This window comes from Zalophus californianus, chromosome 11, assembly GCF_009762305.2.
Source record: "Zalophus californianus isolate mZalCal1 chromosome 11, mZalCal1.pri.v2, whole genome shotgun sequence".
Classification (NCBI taxonomy): Eukaryota; Metazoa; Chordata; class Mammalia; order Carnivora; family Otariidae; genus Zalophus; species Zalophus californianus.
In genome coordinates, this window is record NC_045605.1 from 83,702,551 (window position 1) to 83,723,315 (window position 20,765).

The 20,765-nt window shown below is 37.7% G+C and overlaps 1 protein-coding gene across 1 annotated transcript in view; it reads right to left on the reverse strand.

The window, feature by feature from the left end:
* The window catches only part of DCDC1 (doublecortin domain containing 1), a 468,564-nt gene that overhangs the window by 37,465 nt on the left and 410,334 nt on the right, over window positions 1–20,765 (reverse strand). The window contains exons 27-31 of the mRNA XM_027579679.2: window positions 18,902–19,060; window positions 17,548–17,748; window positions 13,465–13,558; window positions 10,979–11,149; window positions 2,104–2,289 (exon numbers count right to left, since the gene is read on the reverse strand). Of these exons, the coding sequence (XP_027435480.2) occupies window positions 2,104–2,289; window positions 10,979–11,149; window positions 13,465–13,558; window positions 17,548–17,748; window positions 18,902–19,060 (811 nt within the window). The remainder of the gene's footprint in view (window positions 1–2,103; window positions 2,290–10,978; window positions 11,150–13,464; window positions 13,559–17,547; window positions 17,749–18,901; window positions 19,061–20,765) is intronic.

Below are 20,765 nucleotides of genomic sequence, written 5' to 3' on the forward strand. Positions count from 1 at the left end.
TCCTAATCTACATGGTAAGGAGGGTTGTAAACACTACACTTCACCTTTCCTTTTCCATCCCTACTCAGGATGCTGCTTTGAAGGAAAAACCCTGAGATGCTTTAACACTGGGGATTCTTTCCAATCATCTCACCAGCGCCTCCTTAACCCCACCATCACTAAAGCAAAGCCAAATGCCTTCAGACTTCCCCGGAGGACTGACTTCTTTTCACTGTCAGAGTTACTATTGCACTTCATGTTTACTGCAACTGTTCCTACCCCCTCCAGACCCCTCCCACCCTGCACTGTGTATCCAGTTTAGGAGAACAAGGAGAAAAGATCTGGAAATGGAGAGAATGAGCCCTGGAGAGCACACCAAGTTGGAAGGTTCCTCTTAGGAGTTTTTCCTTTTTATTTTTTTATATTTTTTATTTTATTTTATTTTATTATGTTATGTTAATCACCATACATCATTAGTTTTTGATGTAGTGTTCCATGATTCATTGTTTGCATATAAAACCCAGTGCTCCATGCAGTACGTGCCCTCTTTAATACCCATCACCAGGCTAACCCATCCACCCACCACCCTCCCCTCTAGAACACTCAGTTTGTTTCTCAGAGTCCATAGTCTCTCATGGTTCATCTCCCCCATCGATTTCCCCCCCTTCATTTCTCCCTTCCTACTATCTTCTTTTTTTTAACATATAATGTATTCTTTGTTTCAGAGGTACAGGTCTGTGATTCAACAGTCTTACACAATTCACAGCACTCACGATAGCACATACCCTCCCCAATGTCTATCACCCAGCCACCCCATCCCTCCCACCCCGCCACCACTCCAGCAACCCTCAATTTGTTTCCTGAGATTAAGAATTCCTCATATCAGTGAGGTCATATGATACGTCTTTCTCTGATTGACTTATTTCGCTCAGCATAACACCCTCCAGTTCCATCCACGTCGTTGCAAATGGCAAGATTTCATTCCTTTTGATGGCTGCATAATATTCCATTGTGTATATATATCACATCTTCTTTATCCATTCATCTGTCGATGGACATCTGGGCTCTTTCCATAGTTTGGCTATTGTGGACATTGCTGCTATAAACATCGGGGTGCACATACCCCTTCAGATCCCTACATTTGTATCTTTGGGGTAAATACCCAGTAGTGCAATTGCTGGATCGTATGGTAGCTCTATTTTCAACTTTTTGAGGAACCTCCGTACTGTTTTCCAGAGTGGTTGCACCAGCTTGCATTCCCACCAACAGTGTAGGAGGGTTCCCCTTTCTCCGCATCCCCGCCAACATCTGTCGTTTCCTGACTTGTTAATTTTAGCCATTCTGACTGGTGTGAGGTGGTATCTCATTGAGGTTTTTATTTGGATTTCCCTGATGCTGAGCGATGTTGAGCACTTTTTCATGTGACTGTTGGCCATTTGGATGTCTTCTTTGGAAAAATGTCTGTTCGTGTCTTCTGCCCATTTCTTGATTGGATCATTTGTTCTTTGGGTGTTGAGTTTGATAAGTTCTTTATAGATTTTGGATACTAGCCCTTTATCTGATATGTCATTTATAGGTGTGTAAGTTCCCCTTAGCACATCCTACTCTAAACTTGAAAGAGAGGACTTTTTAAATGGTGCCATTTTAAATTAAGATAACAGGAAAGTGGCAGAGATTTTTTTTCTCCATGAGCTATAAATAGTATTAGACATGGATGCATGAATTCATCATGAACAACACGTCAAATTCCCCCTGAAATGTTCCATACTAGTAAAAAGAAGTTTGCCCTGTGAATATAGGCAAAAGTCTGCTCCACTAAGTAAAGATTTGCAGTTACTTCCTCATCTAAAAGCAACACAGAGAGCAGTGGAAGGTGTTAGTAGATGATTAAAGCTGCAGAAGTGCCCAATTAACTTCAAAGAGTGTATCGAACTATTAATAGACAATGTATTTTAAATTACAATGGGGAAGAGGAAATCAATGCAGGTGGAGTAGTAAAGGGGCATCAGAGGAAGATGAATTGGATGACTGAAGATGAACTTGAGTGCAATGCAGATAATGAATACATCAAAGTTTCCAAAGTGATGCCACACACGTATTAGCAGAGCTCAGGTCGTTACACACCTCTGCCACACTGATGACCTTGAAAGGCCCTCGTGAGAATGGCATCCGGGTCTTGCAACCCGAGGCACAGAGGAATGGCAGTCCTGGACGCAACTGTTTGAGCCCCTTTTCTGCTCTCCTGGTTCGTCCACATGCTAAGCAGAACGTTGTTTTTTCCTTTCCAGGGGTTGAGAGATAATAGTATCCCTAAAAAAAAGGAACAAAGATGGTTTTATGTAGGCATATCTAAACGATGATAGCATTTTTATAGAGTACTTTACAATATACAAATAGAGCACTATTATAATCCCCAAATGCTAAATTTGAAATCTCAACATGAGTGCATCATTTTGCTCCCTAATAATTATATTTAAAAAAAACATATTTCCAAATTCTGTGGACTGAAAAAGGCTAGAGGCAATGACAATTCAACATCAATGAGTATAACTTATGTCAAGGATCGGGGTTTCCTGGAGGAATGACCAGTTCCAGATTTGGGGCAAGAAATATGTAAGGTGAGCAAGTGATGTCTTGTGGGGCCTGGAAAGAAAAGAAGCCATCCAAGAGTCAAAGAATCATTTTAAAAAGACACAAGAACCAACAACATGAAGGAGCCTCCACTGGCCCAAAGTGGGACAATTTGGGAACAACAAAAAGAAAAATAACCAAAACACTTTAGATAGGCTTAAAAATATAAAATCCCATGAGCTCATAATAAAGTTAACAATACTTGTAAGTAAACTGGCACCAATTTATAACTTGGAAAACTGGCCATTAGAAAGTGTGGCCGATTATTTGCAGAGATGGCCACAAGAAAACCGCCCCATCCTGGTTTGCATGTCCTTCTGAAATGTGACTTCACTGCTCCTCCAAACAAGAAATCTTTCTCCTTTTGTCCTTTCCTTGAATCTGAGCAGGGCCATGTGACTTGCTTTGGCCAATGCAGCCTTAGTAAACGTGACGCAAGCAGATGTGTAAGACATGCTTGCACGTTGGAGGTTGTTCTTTTGGCTGCAATGGGAACCCTGAGACCACAATGTGAACAAACTTGAGCTAGCCTGTTTAAGAAGCCTTGAGGAGAACCAAGGCCCCCAGCTAAGGGCCGGCAATCTCCAAACATGTAAGGGAGACCATCTTTACCATCCAGTCCCCACAGAACCACCAAACTACTGACATACCACCACATGACCACACATAAAGGTCACATTACTGACCCTGGGCAAGAACAGCAGAGCGGCCTCACTGAACCCACTCAGATTTTTGGCCCACAGAGTAAAAAAAGGGGTTCTTGGTCTAAGCCACTAAGTTTTCAGGTGGTTTATTATACCACAATAGATAAGCGAGTGGATAGAAAGAATTAACATTTATCCTACCATCCCTTACAAACCACATTTTTGGGTAGTCAATACCCAGTTGAAGAGGATGAACCTCATTGAAGTTCTTCCTTACAATAAAAGTTCAGCTAATAAATGTTGGGGGAAATGATAGAATTAGACAAAATTGACCCTTTTGAAACTCCTAATGAAATAATTGATTTAGGCAAAGATCACCAAAAAGTGAAACTAGATGAAAAGGTCATTGGGAGATTTGTTCAGTGTGAGCTTAGGTTCTAATCATGCCCACTGATACCCATTTTCACTAAAAATGGAAAGTCCAGACATTGTATTCCTGCATAAATGATCAATATGAAATATACCATAAACCCATGAAGATTTTTGTCAAAAAATGTTGATCATAAATCTAATCACAACTCTAGTGTTAAATTCCTTTTACAGGAATTATGGGGGCTAGAGAAACAAATCTAAAAATGCCATAGGAAGTAAACAGACAAATCCAAATAAGAGGCATTCTATAGGACAATTCTAGAGTTTACAACCAAATGTCATATAAGGACCTTGCTTGAATCCTGATTCACATCAACTAACCATAAGAAGAATTTTTTAGAAGAACCTAGAAAATTTGATTAAGAACAGGGTACTTGATTGATGGCCAAAGGATTATTGTTAATTTTGCTAGGTGTCATAATGGTATAAAGATTATGTAAGAGAATGTTCAAATTTTTTAGAGGTGTACACTTAAGTTTAAGGTGGAATGGTATCATGCCTGGGGTTTGTAAAGATTGCAAAACCTTGACAACAGTTGAACTTGGATGGAAAGTATATTAGGATTCATTACATTATTCTACTTTTCATTATACTATTTCTATTTTTAGTATAGAATATAGTATACTATTCTATACTATTCTATGCTATATTATTCTAGTCTATGTATGAAAATTTCCATAATAAAATTTTAAAGTACTTTTATATAGACTCTCTAATTTGCTTTGGTCCTCACAAAACTGAAAGGTAAGTGCAGTCAGAGTTATTATCATTCTTAATTAATTTACAGATGAGAAAACAAAAGCTCAGAGAGGGAAGTTTTCATCTAAGGATACTTGAGTAGTACATGGCAGAAGTGAAATATAAAACTGACTTCTGATTCCAAGTTCTTGGCTTTTTTTTACCTTTCTCATATTGCTTCAACTATGCCCTTTAAGTACGTAGAGCTACCTCAATTCAAAGCCAACATTTAGATAACACTTTATGAAGATGTAATTTTTAAATTCCACTACAGATTTCTCTATATGCACATACGGCTTCCATTTTTCTACACATTACTGAAAGGCAGAAAATTAAAATATCCCTGCTTAGATGGAACTGAATGAATATTATGGGCAGAATCATTTCTATAGAAAAGCATGTACTTCATGGTGAATTGCATGCCAATAATTTTCCTTATTACACTAAAGAAGCCCAATGAAAAGTATCCAGAAAATGTACTTTTCTTTCATTAAAACATCATTCCTCATGACCATGGTGCTACAGGTTTGATGATCTCTGAATTGTTCTAATTTGGCAATGGTGCATGTACACACTGTAAACTAGATTTTTGATTAATTCATTCACATTTAATATTGTTTTGAAACTGCTGATGGAAAGAAAAAGGCAATACATTTGGGGAGCTCCCAGGTTAACTATGCCTGTAGAATGCAGACAGAGTTTAAAAGTTCAGTAAGTCAGCCACCGGTATTCTGTCCAGAATACCAGGCAATTGATTTGACTAATTCTTTTCTCTATAAAATTTTCCTTATTTCTTGAAATGAATAATATGATCTGTTCATTTGGCCTTATAGATATATGGTCTATTACATGGGGTTAGTCTGATCAATAATGACTCTTACTACTGTATAGTAGCTAATGTGATTATGAATAAATTATTCAGTGTCTTCATCATATTTGTTATTTAAATGAGATACCATATATGAAAATCACTAAGATTGATCAGTATGTAACATACAGTAGCTATGTAGCATGTAATAGTTACTTCATATTAGTTTTCTTTTTCTAAGTTATCCCTTAGGATAAGGTCTAGAAAAAGAGTTCTTACCCTACATCCAAAATGAATTTCAGGGGGAGTCTATAAACTTCCTAAAACTTATACAAAGGTGTTTGTGTACACACACGAATTTTTGGGGAAAAGAATATCCATAATTTTCATGAAACACTCAAAGAAGTCTGTATCTCCAAAAAGGTTAAGAAGTAACCACTGGCCTAGAGCCTTTGTACAAGGAGTAATTTCTTCCAAGCCCAGGAGAGGTTTTTAATCTATGAATCCCAGAATTGATATATTATTGTACTCTTCAGATTAATCATATTAACTTCTATCAGATAGGCTATCATTTAACTATTGATAAAGTAAAATTATAATCTTTAGATTATATTGTTGGAACAAATAATTGTTAGAATCTGGGAAGTTGTATTTTGGTTAACATAAAAAGAACACCTTTTTTTTATTATTATTATATGTTAATCACCATACATTAAATCATTAGTTTTTGATGTAGTGTTCCATGATTCATTGTTTGCATATAACACCCAGTGCTCCATGCAGTCCGTGCCCTCTTTAATACCCATCACGAGGCTAACCCATCCCCCCACCACCCTCCCCTCTAGAACACTCAGTTTGTTTCTCAGAGTCCATAGTCTCTCATGGTTCATCTCCCCCACCGATTTCCCCCCCCTTCATTTCTCCCTTCCTACTATCTTCTTTTTTCTTTTTTTAACATATAATGTATTCTTTGTTTCAGAGGTACAGGTCTGTGATTCATCAGTCTTACACAATTCACAGCACTCACCATAGCACATACCCTCCCCAATGTCTATCATCCACCACCCCATCCCTCCCACCCCGCCACCACTCCAGCAACCCTCAATTTGTTTCCTGAGATTAAGAATTCCTCATATCAGTGAGGTCATATGATACATGTCTTTCTCTGATTGACTTACTTTGCTCAGCATAATACCCTCCAGTTCCATCCATGTCATTGCAAATGGCAAGATTTCATTCCTTTTGATGGCTGCATAATATTCCATTGTGTATATATATCATATCTTCTTTATCCATTCATCTATTGATGGACATCTGGGCTCTTTCCATAGTTTGGCTATTGTGGACATTGCTGCTATAAACGTCGGGGTGCACATACGCCCTTCAGATCCCTACATTTGTATCTTTGGGGTAAATACCCAGTAGTGCAATTGCTGGGTCATAGGGCAGCTGTATTTTCAACTTTTTGAGGAACCTCCATACTGTTTTCCAGAGTGGCTGCACCAGCTTGCATTCCCACCAACAGTGTAGGAGGGTTCCCCTTCCTCCACATCCCTGCCAACATCTGTCGTTTCCTGACTTGTTAATTTTAGCTTTTCTGACTGGTGTGAGGTGGTATCTCATTGAGGTTTTTATTTGGATTTCCCTGATGCTGAGCGATGTTGAGCACTTTTTCATGTGACTGTTGGCCATTTGGATGTCTTCTTTGGAAAAATGTCTGTTCATGTCTTCTGCCCATTTCTTGATTGGATCATTTGTTCTTTGGGTGTTGAGTTTGATAAGTTCTTTATAGATTTTGGATACTAGCTCTTTATCTGATATGTCATTTGCAAATATTTTCTCCCATTCTGTCGGTTGTCTTTTGGTTTTGTGGACTGTTTCCTCTGGTGTGCAAAAGCTTTTTATCTTGATGAAGTCCCAATAGTTCATTTTTGCCCTTGCTTCCCTTGCCTTTGGCGATGTTTCTAGGAAGAAGTTGCTGCGGCTGAGGTCGAAGAGATTGCTGCCTGTGTTCTCCTCTAGGATTTTGGTGGACTCCTGTCTCACATTTAGGTCTTTCAACCATTTTGAGTCTATTTTTGTGTGTGGTGTAAGGAAATGGTCCAGTTTCATTCTTCTGCATGTGGCTGTCCAATTTTCCCAACACCATTTGTTGAAGAGACTGTCTTTTTTCCATTGGACATTCTTTCCTTCTTTGTCAAAAATTAGTTGACCATAGATTGAGGGTCCATTTCTGGGCCCTCTTCTGTTCCATTGATCTATGTGTCTGTTTTTGTGCCAGTACCATACTGTCTTGATGATTATAGCTTTGTAATAGAGCTTGAAGTCCAGAATTGTGATGCCACCCACTTTGCTTTTCTTTTTCAACACTCCTCTGGCTATTCGGGGTCTTTCCTTGTTCCATACAAATTTTAGGATTATTTGTTCCATTTCTTTGAAAAAAGTAGATGGTATTTTGATAGGGATCGCATTAAATGTGTAGATTGCTCTAGGTAGCATCGACATCTTCACAATATTTGTTTTTCCATTCCATGTGCATGGAACATTTTTCCATTTCTTTGTATCTTCCTCAATTTCTTTCATGAGTATTTTATAGTTTTCTGAGTACAGATCCTTTGCCTCTTTGGTTAGATTTATTCCCAGGTATCTTATGGTTTTGGGTGCAATTGTAAATGGGATCGACTCCTTAATTTCTCTTTCTTCTGTCTTGTTGTTGGTGTATTTGATTGCCACGGATTTCTGTGCATTGATTTTATATCCTGCCACTTTACTGAATTCCTATATGAGTTCTAGTAGTTTTGGGATGGAGTCTTTTGGGTTTTCCACATAAAGTATCATATCATCTGCAAAGAGTGAGAGTTTGACTTCTTCCTTGCCGATTCAGATGCCTTTTATTTCTTCTTGTTGTCTGATTGCTGTGGCTAGGACTTCTAATACTATGTTGAATAGCAGTGGTGATAGTGGACATCCCTGCCATGTTCCTGACCTTAGGGGGAAAGCTCTCAATTTTTCCCCATTGAGAATGATATTCGCTGTGGTGTTTTTCATAGATGGCTTTTATGATATTGAGGTATGTACCCCCTATCCCCATACTCTGAAGAGTTTTGATCAAGAAAGGATGCTGTACTATGTCAAATGCTTTTTCTGCATCTATTGAGAGGATCATGTGGTTCTTGTTCTTTCTTTTATTAATGTATTGTATAACATTGATTGATTTGTGGATGTTGAACCAAACTTGCAGCCCAGGGATAAATCCCACTTGGTCGTGGTGAATAATCCTTTTAATGTACTGTTGGATCCTATTGGCTAGTATTTTGGTGAGAATTTTTGCATCCATGTTCATCAAGGATATTGGTCTGTAATTCTCCTTTTTGATGGGGTCTTTGTCTGGTTTGGGGATCAAGATAATGGTGGCCTCATAAACGAGTTTGGAAGTTTTCCTTCCATTTCTATTTTTTGGAACAGTTTCAGAAGAATAGGTATTAATTCTTCTTTAAATGTTTGGTAGAATTCCCCTGGGAAGCCATCTGGCCCTGGGCTTTTGTTTGTTGGGACATTTTTGATGACTGCTTCAATTTCCTTAGTGGTTATAGGTCTGTTCAGGTTTTCTATTTCTTCCTGGTTCAGTTTTGGTAGTTTATACATCTCTAGGAATACATCCATTTCTTCCAGATTAACTAATTTGCTGGCATAGAGTTGCTCATAATCTCTTCTTATAATTGTTTTTATTTCTTTGGTGTTGGTTGTGATCTCTCCTCTTTCATTCATGATTTTATTTATTTGGGCCCTTTATCTTTTCTTTTTGATAAATCTGGCCAGAGGTTGATCAATCTTGTTAATTCTTTCAAAGAACCAGGTCCTAGTTTCATTGATCAGTTCTAGCCATGTCATTGCAAATGGCAAGATTTCATTCTTTTTGATGGCTGAGTAATATCCCACTGTATGTGTGTGTGTGTGTGTGTGTATGTGTGTGTGTATCTCACATATTTTTTATCCATTCATTTGTCAGTGGACATCTGGGCTCTTTCCATATTTTGGCTACTGTGAACAGGGCTGCTATAAACATTGGGGTACATGTGCCCCTTTAAATCACTATGTTTGTATCCTTTGGATAAATACCTACTAGTGCAATTGCTGGGTCATAAGGTAGTTCTATTTTTAATTTTTTTGAGGAATCTCTATACTATTTTCCAGAGTGACTGCACAAGTTTGCATTCCCACCAACAGTATAAGAGGGTTCCCCTTTCTCTACATTCTCACCAACAAGTGTTGTTTCCTGAGTTGTTAATGGAGTAGTTTACTGGTGATGAAATAAGTGCTGTGATTGGTGCTAAAGACCAGAAGTTATCAATGAAGCCATTGAAAGTGGCAACTGTGTTTTACCATGTTCCTCTATCTCCTGTATTTCCAGTTAGAATGAAAGACTTGATTAAATTCCAGTTACATTTGTGGAGGGAGGTACACTTCATAAGTGGTACTATGTACTTCCATCAAGGGGCATATATTATTTGTTGTGTCTCTGTTTGTAATGCTAGTAGTCACTGTTAACCATTGCCTAGATCAATTAATTTATCAAAGTTTACAACATAGTGGCATTCCAATTTTTTCATACCTTATTCATTTATTAGCTGGAATATTCCTATGAAGTGAAACTTCTCATCTACTATTTTGTTATCCTAAGGTATAGGTCATAAAAGAAGGAAAAAATAAATGCTTGATTCTTTATTTCCTAGTTGTCAAAGTAACTAATTGATTCCTTAGCATCATCTAATTGTGATCAATGAATTATTGTTGTTCTTGTTTAATATCAGTATGAACATATGGATTTAAACATATTTGATGTATGTCCATCCAGCACATTCAGTAGTCTTGATGCTTAAGTTGTTTTGTCTTTGAACTGGGAGCCTTTTCCAGCTGACTTGATTCCTTTTAAGATGACCTTAGTAGTCTTTGACAGCATATTTGCTAACTGGTATGAGTTCACAGACAAAGGCGAAAAGGGTTGGGGGGAGGATAGCATAGTCAAAACCAAAGACTTGTAAAATGGTATGATAAATTTGGACAAACACAAATTATTTAGTAGATCTAGGGAATTTGGGGTGAAGGAGAAGAGGCAGCTATTTAGAGATGTCTGAGAAGCAAAGAGGATAGAGAATCTTGCAGTGTACATTATGAGATTTCTACAAGCCAATAGTAATCAACAAAAGCAAGGTAGTTTGACATACAGACCCACAAATACCTCAGGTATTTGTAAAGTATGCAGCAATTCCTTACTAATAAAAACTACAGGACCACATTTAAAAAATTATTTCCTCTAAAAATCAGAGTATAGGGATTCAGATTTAGAACTATGCTTGGTATAATGTAATATAGTTAAAGACACTTACAATCATTTGCATCTTAATATGCTTTCTGGAGTCAAGTGACATCTAGTGTGGCAGGCACACCTGTGGGAGTATAGTATGTGTGATTATCCTCACTCGTGAGTGTTCTGGTGAACTGACAATGGACTACAGGTGGTGCTGGTGATAGGGAGCCATTGAAACAATATAAGCAGAGGGTAATACCAATATTCCTTCATTGTTTCCTAACCAGAATCATAGAGTCTAAGTGATTTCAGTCACAAATCAGTGTTTAATTTGTGTGAATATTAGGTTTTCTAGGGAAAAAAAAAAGTTCTAGCTTAATTAAATTACTTCATTTTCCCCTATTTTTCTTTTATCCTTACTAGAAAAGAACCACTTACTGGTTGATCAATGTTTTCCTCTTTAATCACAGAGGATGTACAAATACCAGCATAATTTGCTGCTGTGATCTCCTTATCCAATGCAGTGCTATGAAAGGCCATAAAAGCCTTGGTATTTTCCACATAATTCCACTTTTGATTGGACGACCCATTGTTATATGGTTTATATTTCTGAAAAAAAAAAGGATAAAATATGGAGTCAAACTGACAGGAGAGTTTATGATTTGATTATAGCTGTCACAGTTTCATTGCATAAATTCAGAAAGTATAGATAATTACTCATAATTCTACTATGCAGTGATAACATTTCTATTTGATGATTATATATGCAACGTTTTTTATATTTATAAATATGCATCCTTTGATTTACAAAAATGAAATCACAAAATGCATATAATTTGGGACCTGCATTAGTTTTTTTAACAAGAATATTCCATGAACCTTTTCTTAACATTTTTAATCTTGATCTTCGGGATGTTTTATTTTACCAATCCCCAATACGTAAACACGTAGATTGTTTCTCAAATTTTCCTTATTATAAGCAAAAAAGCAATGAATAATCATATAAATACATTTTCATATAAATCCATGAAAAATTCTTTAAAATAAACTCCTCAAGTACAATTGCTGATAAAATAACATGATCATTTTTAAATATTATGAGACATCATATTAAGCTTTATCGTATCAAAATGCTTTCTAGAAAGGTTATTCTAGTTTATACTTACACCAGTAGAATATGATATGGCTTGTTTTCCTCACATTCTTGCCCAAATATCAATTTAATAAATGAAAAATAGTGTCTTGTTACTATTTTAATTTATGTTTGCCTGGTTATCGAGAAGGTTTTTTTTTTTTTCAAATATGAGTACAGGCAGTTTTATATGTAACAGAAACAGCACATTTATTCTAATTATAAAACTTGGCTCAAGCATAAGTAAAGAAATGAGTAGTTTCAATTTTAGAGAATTTAAACCAGCAGATTAGTTCCAACTAAACATATCATGACACCTCAAGGAACTTTATAATGAATAGCACTTACTTTACCAGGGAGACATTGATAGTAAAGAGGAAAATAAATGGGTCTTAAGAATTGATTTAATAGGTCAGACAATAGAACATCCCTCAGAGGCATGGAAAACAAAGACTATATTTCAAAGAACAGAGAGTGGGGGGGTCTAGTAACATTAACCTAACATGCCTCATTTTTATTATTTCACATGAAATTTAATATTTTCTCACAAACTGATTGCTTTAAGAAATAAAAATGAAACATCAGCAAAGAAAAAAATCTTGAAAGCTAATACAAATTACCTTGAGATAAAGCTCATTTCTTAAAAATGGGAACCTTAGGGGGAAATGTCAATATCTATAATTTTATGAAACTGATTAAGGTACAAAATTTGCATCTGCATGAGGTTTTAATCTCACTGTGGCCCGTGCAAAAAAAGGCACCTGACAGGGAAGAATGTGATGTTATATATACGATGTCTCCTAGAATAAATTTTTGTCCATAGTTATCAGCAGGATAAAAGACTTAATTAAGCTTTGATATTTGTCCAGATTGCTATATCCCAATTATGGATTCAGGACCTGCAAAACAAGCTGCCTCGTTGCTATTAAAAACATGGAATAAAACAAATGTACTTTGGAGATAATATATTCTGTTCAACAAAAAGACGGTAAATACTATGGAGGATATAGAAAATAAATTCAGAGCAGGGGTGCTCCTAAACTTTCTTTCCTCCTAACAAGGAAAAACACACAGCCATTGAGGAGTGCCTTTGGTTACAAGTAAGGATGACAGATAAACATGAAAAAAGAACTCCATAGATCTTTACCCAAAACTCAAATGAACCCAGATTTCTCTGGAGTCTCCAAAACCTGTTTGGCTGCTACAAGCATTTGCTAAAGTATGTTAAGTGTATTTCAAATGAGTATCTTCGTAGAATTTACATTGATGAGTTCACTTCCTTCAGGAAGACCTCTTTGATCATGCTCTTTCCCTCCAGTTGCCAGGTAAGAGGGGACTTGCAGATGTCCCGATCACTGAGCTTAAAACATGTGCCTCTAACAGCTATTCACTTGACCGTACCCACCACTGAGACTATATGAATGTTACTGGGATAATTTTTCATGCTTGCCCTTGGATTTGATTTAAGTAACTAGCATAACTCCTGACATGCAGCAAGCCCACAATCACCATCTGTTGGATTAAACTAAATTAAGAGCTACATGAACATGTTGAATTTAAAATCTAGGCAGACTATTGTAAATATTTTAACAATGGCATTCAAAATAGGTTTCTATGACAGCCATTATCTTTCTGCACAACAAGGAAGCTTACTTAACTTAAAGTTTAAGTTACTTACTTAAAGTTTACTTAAGTTTAAATAAAGGGCCATGATTACTACTTAGCCTGTATATATATATATATATATATATATATATATATATATATATATATATATATATATATATCTTACCTGAACAATAACTGGATAGCCACAGACTTCATTTCTTGTTTTGGTCATAGACACTGCCAGCACAAGGTCTGGGTTGCTCACCAGGTGAAAGGTCCTTTGGGAAAACAGGAGTAGGCTTGTTACTAAGTAGCATAAACAGATCAGAGCTCCCTCGGTGCCACGCCCCAGAGTGCTGCCTCTGAGCTCCAGGCATGCTCTGTGATAATGGATAGGCGTCCTTTAAGCGTTTCTCCCCCACAGAAGCACAGCGTTAAGCTTTCTCGGGTAGAGAGTGCTGGAGGAACACTGCAGGAGGAAGGGGCTCCCTTGCTCTTCCTGGCAGCTGCCTAGGGTCAGCAGCTGGGAGTGAGGCTATCCCCTGATGCTCTGCCCTAACCAGGTGCCCAGGATGTGTGGCCTCTGGGAAGCTTCACAGCCCTGGCCTGTAATCATTTGCTCGTGGCCCTCCTGACATGGACATCACATGCTCTAAACCTTCTGCCTCCCCAGCACTGCCATTCCCTTTTCATGCCCATGTGCCCCCAAACCAGCCGCACTCCCACATATTTTCCAGAGGGCTACTTCCTGCTTGCATACCAACCACAGACCAGGTCTGGCCAGGCAAACCAACAGATTTTTGCCCTCCAATTAGCTGTAGCCATACTTTTTCTAATGAGTTCTGAACTCACACCTTGGGAAAGGGCCCAATTTCACGTTTGTCCTCAATTCCCTCAGCCCCAGAGCACCATACAGAGGATTTTTTTTAAAAAAATCTGATAGTTACTCTTCTATTATTGTTTAATAATTCTTCAAGTTACACATCCCCTTTAAATCACTGTGTGGTTTCTGTCTCCAAACCGAACCCAGACTGATACACCCTCTTCACCTCCTGCTATTTATTATGAGAGGCACTGTGGCAGAATGATTAAGAACATGGATTCTGGAGCCACAGTGTTCAAGTCTGAATCCTGAATCTACTTCTTAGTAGCTATATGGCTTTGCTTACCAACCCTACACCTCCGTTTCCTCATCTGTAAAATAGGATAATGGTGCATGCCTCAAAGGACTCATGGGAATGAAATGAGTTAATGCACAGAAAATGTATAGATTATTGCCTGGCACACGTCACTTAGAATGAGCTACTATTACTAATGGTTGTGATTTTTTATAGCTTTTCCTCCAATTCTCTTTTTCTAAATGGGTATTCCCTAAAAGTCCAAGACATATGTTGAATATTGTTAAGTTGTCTTATATAGAAACTCACATAAACCCTCTTTGACTGAAAGAAGGAAAGAAAATTATTGAGCTAAAACCCTCAAATTCTTTTCCTTGCATCACTTAAAAGCAAAATAAGCCAAACATTCAAGGAACTTGTCTGTATAGAAAAAGCCAATTCTTTATGTCTGTCAACATAGTTACATTACACACCAGCAGTGGCATTCCTGCTGTGGAAAATATAACTCGTCCTATAAAATTTAATGATGTGGGAGTGGAGGGGAGAGGAGAAGGTGAGAAAGGGTCTGTTATAAAAGTAATATATTTCTCCTTTCAAGACTTAAAAAATTCCAGATATCTAATTTAAACTTCTGTGCTATAAATAAATATAAAACAATATAACCTCACTGTAAAGGATTTACAAAGAACTGGAAAATAGGGTAAAAATTATAACAGAATTTTAGACATTACTCATATTACAAGATAATCACTATTAATCTTGCAATGTATTTCTCCCTTCTACTGTTAATTAATGATGTATCATTTTAAATTAAAAAATGGGTATTGGATCTCATCAAATACCTTTTTAGCATTTATCAAAACTGGGCACTGCACGAGAGCTGGTATTCTCTATTACTCACCTGTGTAACCTTGCCATTTGCATAGTTTGGGTATTGCATTTTTGTTGACACTCAATATTATTCATATGAATGAATGATTGTACATCTCCTGCGATGACCTACTGAGATGCCAAGATCAGTTACCTACCTATCTGTTTCTGCTGCTTAGAAGAGCTGTAGCAACTTCTCCCATGTTTCAGTGCCCTGCTCAGCCATAACAGTGTTGGTTTTCCTTTTTGTTTTTGAACAGTACAGTGAATTGGCACTTGGCCTTAGCAGGAGTGCCTACATTTTGCAGGAAGCTTGAATTTATGGACCTGTACATAAAACCCACTATGTGCCAAATGGCATTGTGAGACCTTAATCTGTGTCCCAGGAATATCTAGCACGATACCACAGCCCCTTCCACAAACCCAGGGAATGAGTGCTTGCAAGTCAATCTCCTGCTCCTCAGTGTACCTGGCTCTGAAATCAAGTGATTAAGATGAGGAAATGTTAAAAGATCTCTTGTAGCTCCAGATTCCATGACACTGTATTTTCCCCTATATAATTCTGGGTCCAGTTGAGGGGATTTTCATCCCCGAGCACTGTTTTCATATTTCCCTTTAGAAGCCAGATGATTAATTCAGATTTTGCCAGAGTTGAAAATGGGAGAAAGATGCCAGGCTATCTCAAAAGTTGACCTGGACCATTCTTCTGTGTGGCTGGAAGCCAAGTGAGAGTATCTCTGGCAATTTCCAACTTGGGTTCGAGGAGGACCTCCACTATAATACGGTAAGCTAAAGCAGTAAGATGTGTTGCTAAATTCCAGAAATGTAGAGCCGGGTAGCATTAGCTCTGCAGGGGCAGGGATTTTCATATTTTATTCTCAGCTAAAGCACCAGTACCTAAAACACCACCCTTAATTACCCTTTGCAGCAGAATGAATGAATTCTGGTCCCATATAGCAAATCATTCACAGGGACAAAAACCTGCTTCTTAGCTCCCTGTCATAAAGTTAGCTTAGCTAGGATGAATGGGGCAAAGGAACACACTCACAAGTCTATCTACAGGTTGGCTTTTCAGCCTTCTCGAAAACAAGCCCAGTAAGTGTTCCTTGCTGGCGCTTGGCTCATCTCAGACAGTGAACAGTAAGACTAGCTTCCTTGCTGCCCATGCTGGGCTACTGCTGCCACCCGCTAAAGCTTACACAGTCTCTGTCAAAGCAGCAATTCCTGCACCTTTCAAAACACACACCTTTTGAGAATCCCAATGAAAACCACAGCTCTTTCCCAGGGGGGAAAAAAAAATGTATCACACAGATGTCAAGAGATTGAAGAGGCCCCTGGAGCCCCACCATACAAGACTAAGGGTAGAATTTGAAGCAAACCAATCTAAAAACCAAGGAGTTGTTTTCTTTCTGGTTAAAGACATGTTCATATATGAACAAAAACAGAGAGAAGTCTAAAAAGCCACCACGATTCAACAGCTACCAACATTCTACCATTCTTGTTTCATCCACCCCCCAACTTTTTACATTTTTGCTTTTGCTAGAATATTTTAATGCAAATCTGACCTACCTCTTAATTTTATCTGTGTGTACTACAATATATACCTCAGTGATCAGGACTTTTCCTTTTTTTTAATACAGCCATTAAACTATTAGGACACAACAAAATTAATTAGGACTTCCTTTGCATCATCTGGTACCCAGACTTTTAAATTTCCTCCAGTTGTGTTAGAAATAACCTTTAACAGTAGTTGGCTTGAATCTGGATCCAAACAAGGGCCAGGATTGGATTGATATATTTGTTAAGGTAAGAATTCATTTTCACTCTGTAAGCAGAAGCCATATCAGTTGGTTATTTGATGGAAATAGGGGATGGTGGAAAGGCATGAATGTGGGGAGGGGCAGGAGGCTGAGTTAATGAAAAGTATTGCAAACTTTTTTAAGTTCTTTCTTGATCCTTTCAAATCATAAAAATTAGAATTAGATGGCAGCCCAGTTTTCTAACTTCCATAGCCAGTTAAAACTATGAGCCCAGTAGGTCAGATTTCATATTTCCTATCTGAATTGACACTGGATAAGTTGTGTATAGACTACTGAGCGTTTACATTTGATTTCACTCTCTTTCTCTCCTTTGAGTAGGATAAAAAATTATTGGCTACCTTAAATAGAAAATCCAAAGTCCTCACGTATACCCCTGCCTGCTCTGTGGGGACCATACCAGATTTCTTAGGCTGCCACTGATATATTTTGATAGATTAACACCCAGTATAATGGGTTTACCTGCTGCCTTCCTTGTGCATCCACCGTTGATGACTACCATCCACTTTTTTCTCCACCAAAACTACCTCCATGCCTGAGCGCAGATCAGGACCTCGAACTCCCAAAACTAGCTGAGGAGCGGCACAGCTTATAATTTGCCCATCTCTGTATTCAAACTGCTGGTGGCAAAGCTTCTGCAATTTACTCTGCGTTGGAGAATGGCTGAGATAAAGAGAATCCCATTAGAGGCCAAAAAGCATCCTGTGCCCTCAATGTGCTGGAGACTGCAGGTTCTGTTGGTGAGAGACCTGCTGTGACCCAAATTCACTGATAATGGGGAGGCATTATCATGGGGACAGCACCACTGCTATCTGCCTTGCCCTGCCAAGCGGACGTGAAGAGTAGAATTCGGAGTTTATTCTGTAACTGGAATAAATGTCCATCCAAGAGAATATGAGAAACTCATCAGCATAGCAAAAAGAAATTGAGTTGAAGAGATAATTTCGTTAAAAAGGAAAAGGAGTAGGAGAAGGAGAGGGCCCTGTAGAAATGGAAGAGGGAGAAGCAAAGGTGTTCAAACCATGGTTGTTTCTAGCCTCTATCTACAGTCTGCCTGGCAAAGAGAATGCCACTCTCCAAGTTTTTCAATCCTCCCTAACAACTCATAGAATATCATAAAAAAGAACGATATGCTAATAAGTTCATTCAAAAGAATCTCTTGCTTAAGGAGCTTAAGGCAATAAGCAGACTTATAAAATATATGAAATATCACAATGCATTGTCAATTAAGTTATAAACATCTACGAAGCCCCTAGTATGTGCATGGGCAATGTTAACTGTTGAAATGCCAAAGCTGTTTGATTTATACAAAATGCTATAATGTTAAGCAAGTGTCTAAAGTTTATGGAATAATACAAAGTACTATAAATTCCTGTTATTTCATTGGACATTGACCAGAAAAAAAATAAAATTAAAAAGGAAGAAACTACATTTTACTAATTTCTTAAAGACATCAGGGCATCTTACATGCTTATTCTTAAATTCATTCACACATTCATTCAACAAATACATAGGCTTTATGTTAAGTTATCAGGAGGCAAAGGTGGATGAGCTTACTGCTTAATAGAAAAGACTTCACTCTTAATAGAAAAAACAAGAAATTATATTACATGGCACAAAATAAGCTGAAGGGAGAAGGGCCTTCCCACAAATACTCGTAAATACTTAGTCAAAAACACAAGAAAGACACAAATGTGTATGTTAACGTAAATGGCGGCTAACAGTAATGCAAACCCTCAGGAATTATTTTGCCTCGAAGTGAGCAAATCTAAGACCATGCAGAAATCTCTAACAAGAATTCCTTGCAACTTTTTACCTGTATTTCTTCTGTGGTTCCACATTTTCAAAGAGTTCTTCTTCCATTTTCTTTGGAAGACTGTCATCCTCATCAAAGTCATGAGGAGTTTCCTGCCAGGCATACCTGAGAAGTGTGTGACAAGCTTCCATTCGGAGATGGGCTCTTGCATGTGAATCTCTATTAAGGTTCAGAAGCAAACACAAGTCTAAAAATTCTGATTTTTACTCACAGAATTTTCTCTGAGGTATAATCTGATCATATCCTGAAGGATATTGATGGATCTGTAAATCCCATTTCCATGATGGTGCCTAACATTGCCAACCCACCTCCTACTACTACATAATTTAGATCTTTTAATACAAGCCTACAAATAAAATTCCCCAATTACATAATAAACAGCATTCATCTTTACTATATTTATTCAGGAAAAAATGGGGCCATGTATTATATCTCAAAAACTCCAAGATTGGGGTGCCTGGGTGGCTCAGTCGTTTAAGCATCAGACTTTTTATTTCAGGTCAGGTCATGGTCTCAGGGTTGTGAAATCAAGCCCTGCATTGTGCTCTGCCCATGCTCGGCACGGAGCCTGCTTAAGATTCTCTCTCTCCCTCTCCCTCTGCCCTACCCCTCTCTAAAAAAACAAAACAAAACAAAAAAAAACTGCAAGATTAACACTACTTGGTAGTTTAAGAAATTCACAATGAATGTGTAATGAGATTCCTTCTGCCTACTTCATAAGTGGGTCATAATTCTGTCTGGAACAGGACATCCTAGATTACTGCATTTCATACAGTTTACTCATTAGACAATGTTAAGAAATCTTAATTAACTTAATTTTCCTCTCAGATCTAGAGAGGCTCAAACAGCATCGGCACAGACGTGTCAGATTTTGATAGAGAATAATGTACTAAAACACTTATAGAGTCATAGCATGAATAATTGAGTCAGTCAACCTTCTTCTGGCTTCTTATTAAGATGAAGATGTGAACAGGAGCATAACCACCATGCAGATCTATACATGTCACGTTCCGGAGCACTGTTGAAGGTATATTTGCTTCCACGGGATGGATCACAACACAATATGAAGACTGCTCTGCTCAAGGCAGTATAAATATACAGGCAAAGCAGTGAGCATATTCCAGAACTCTAAATATGCGTATGCTTTATTTAAGCTGACAGGGAGTAGGTAGGCTGTGATTGCCAAGGTACTCGTGGTATTTGATATAACTGGAAGCAACATCAAATTACCAAAATCTTCGGGGTCAATTCTTGTGTTGGCACAGCAGACCATACACTTTTCAAATCTAACACAAGTATTATACGTGGATATGAAATTGGAGGGTAACCACTGCCTCATTCGAAATTGCGCACAAGCGGCTTCTCGAGTCAAAATTCTTCCCAGCAGTTAAAAAACAACAGTGCCATCTAGTGTTAAAAATAAAACACACAGCTTTCCCGCGACCTCTATTTCTTTGAGGAAAACAGAAAACAAAAAGGTCATTCTTAGTTATAACATATTCAGCAAGGTGTAAACAAGATTCTTCCCCCAAGTCCAGATGTTTAATTTTCTAACTTGGAATTTTCTGTATTCTCTTTGGCTTCCAGGCAAATTAAGTATAGTCTAGCCACTTTAGAACAGCCCTTTTTAAATATACCTTGCATTATTAATTCATTCATTTGTCCATTTACTCATATAACTAATCATTCCATAATTAATCACTCATTCCTTTGACTGATATTTCTTGAATATCTGCTACATGATCAGCACAGAGCTCTAAGCGTTGGGGATACAGTGATGAACAAAACAGGTAAGTTCTCAGGGTTCGTGGAGCTTTCTAGTGGGCAGAAGAGAGATAACAGACAAGTCAATGAATAAATAATA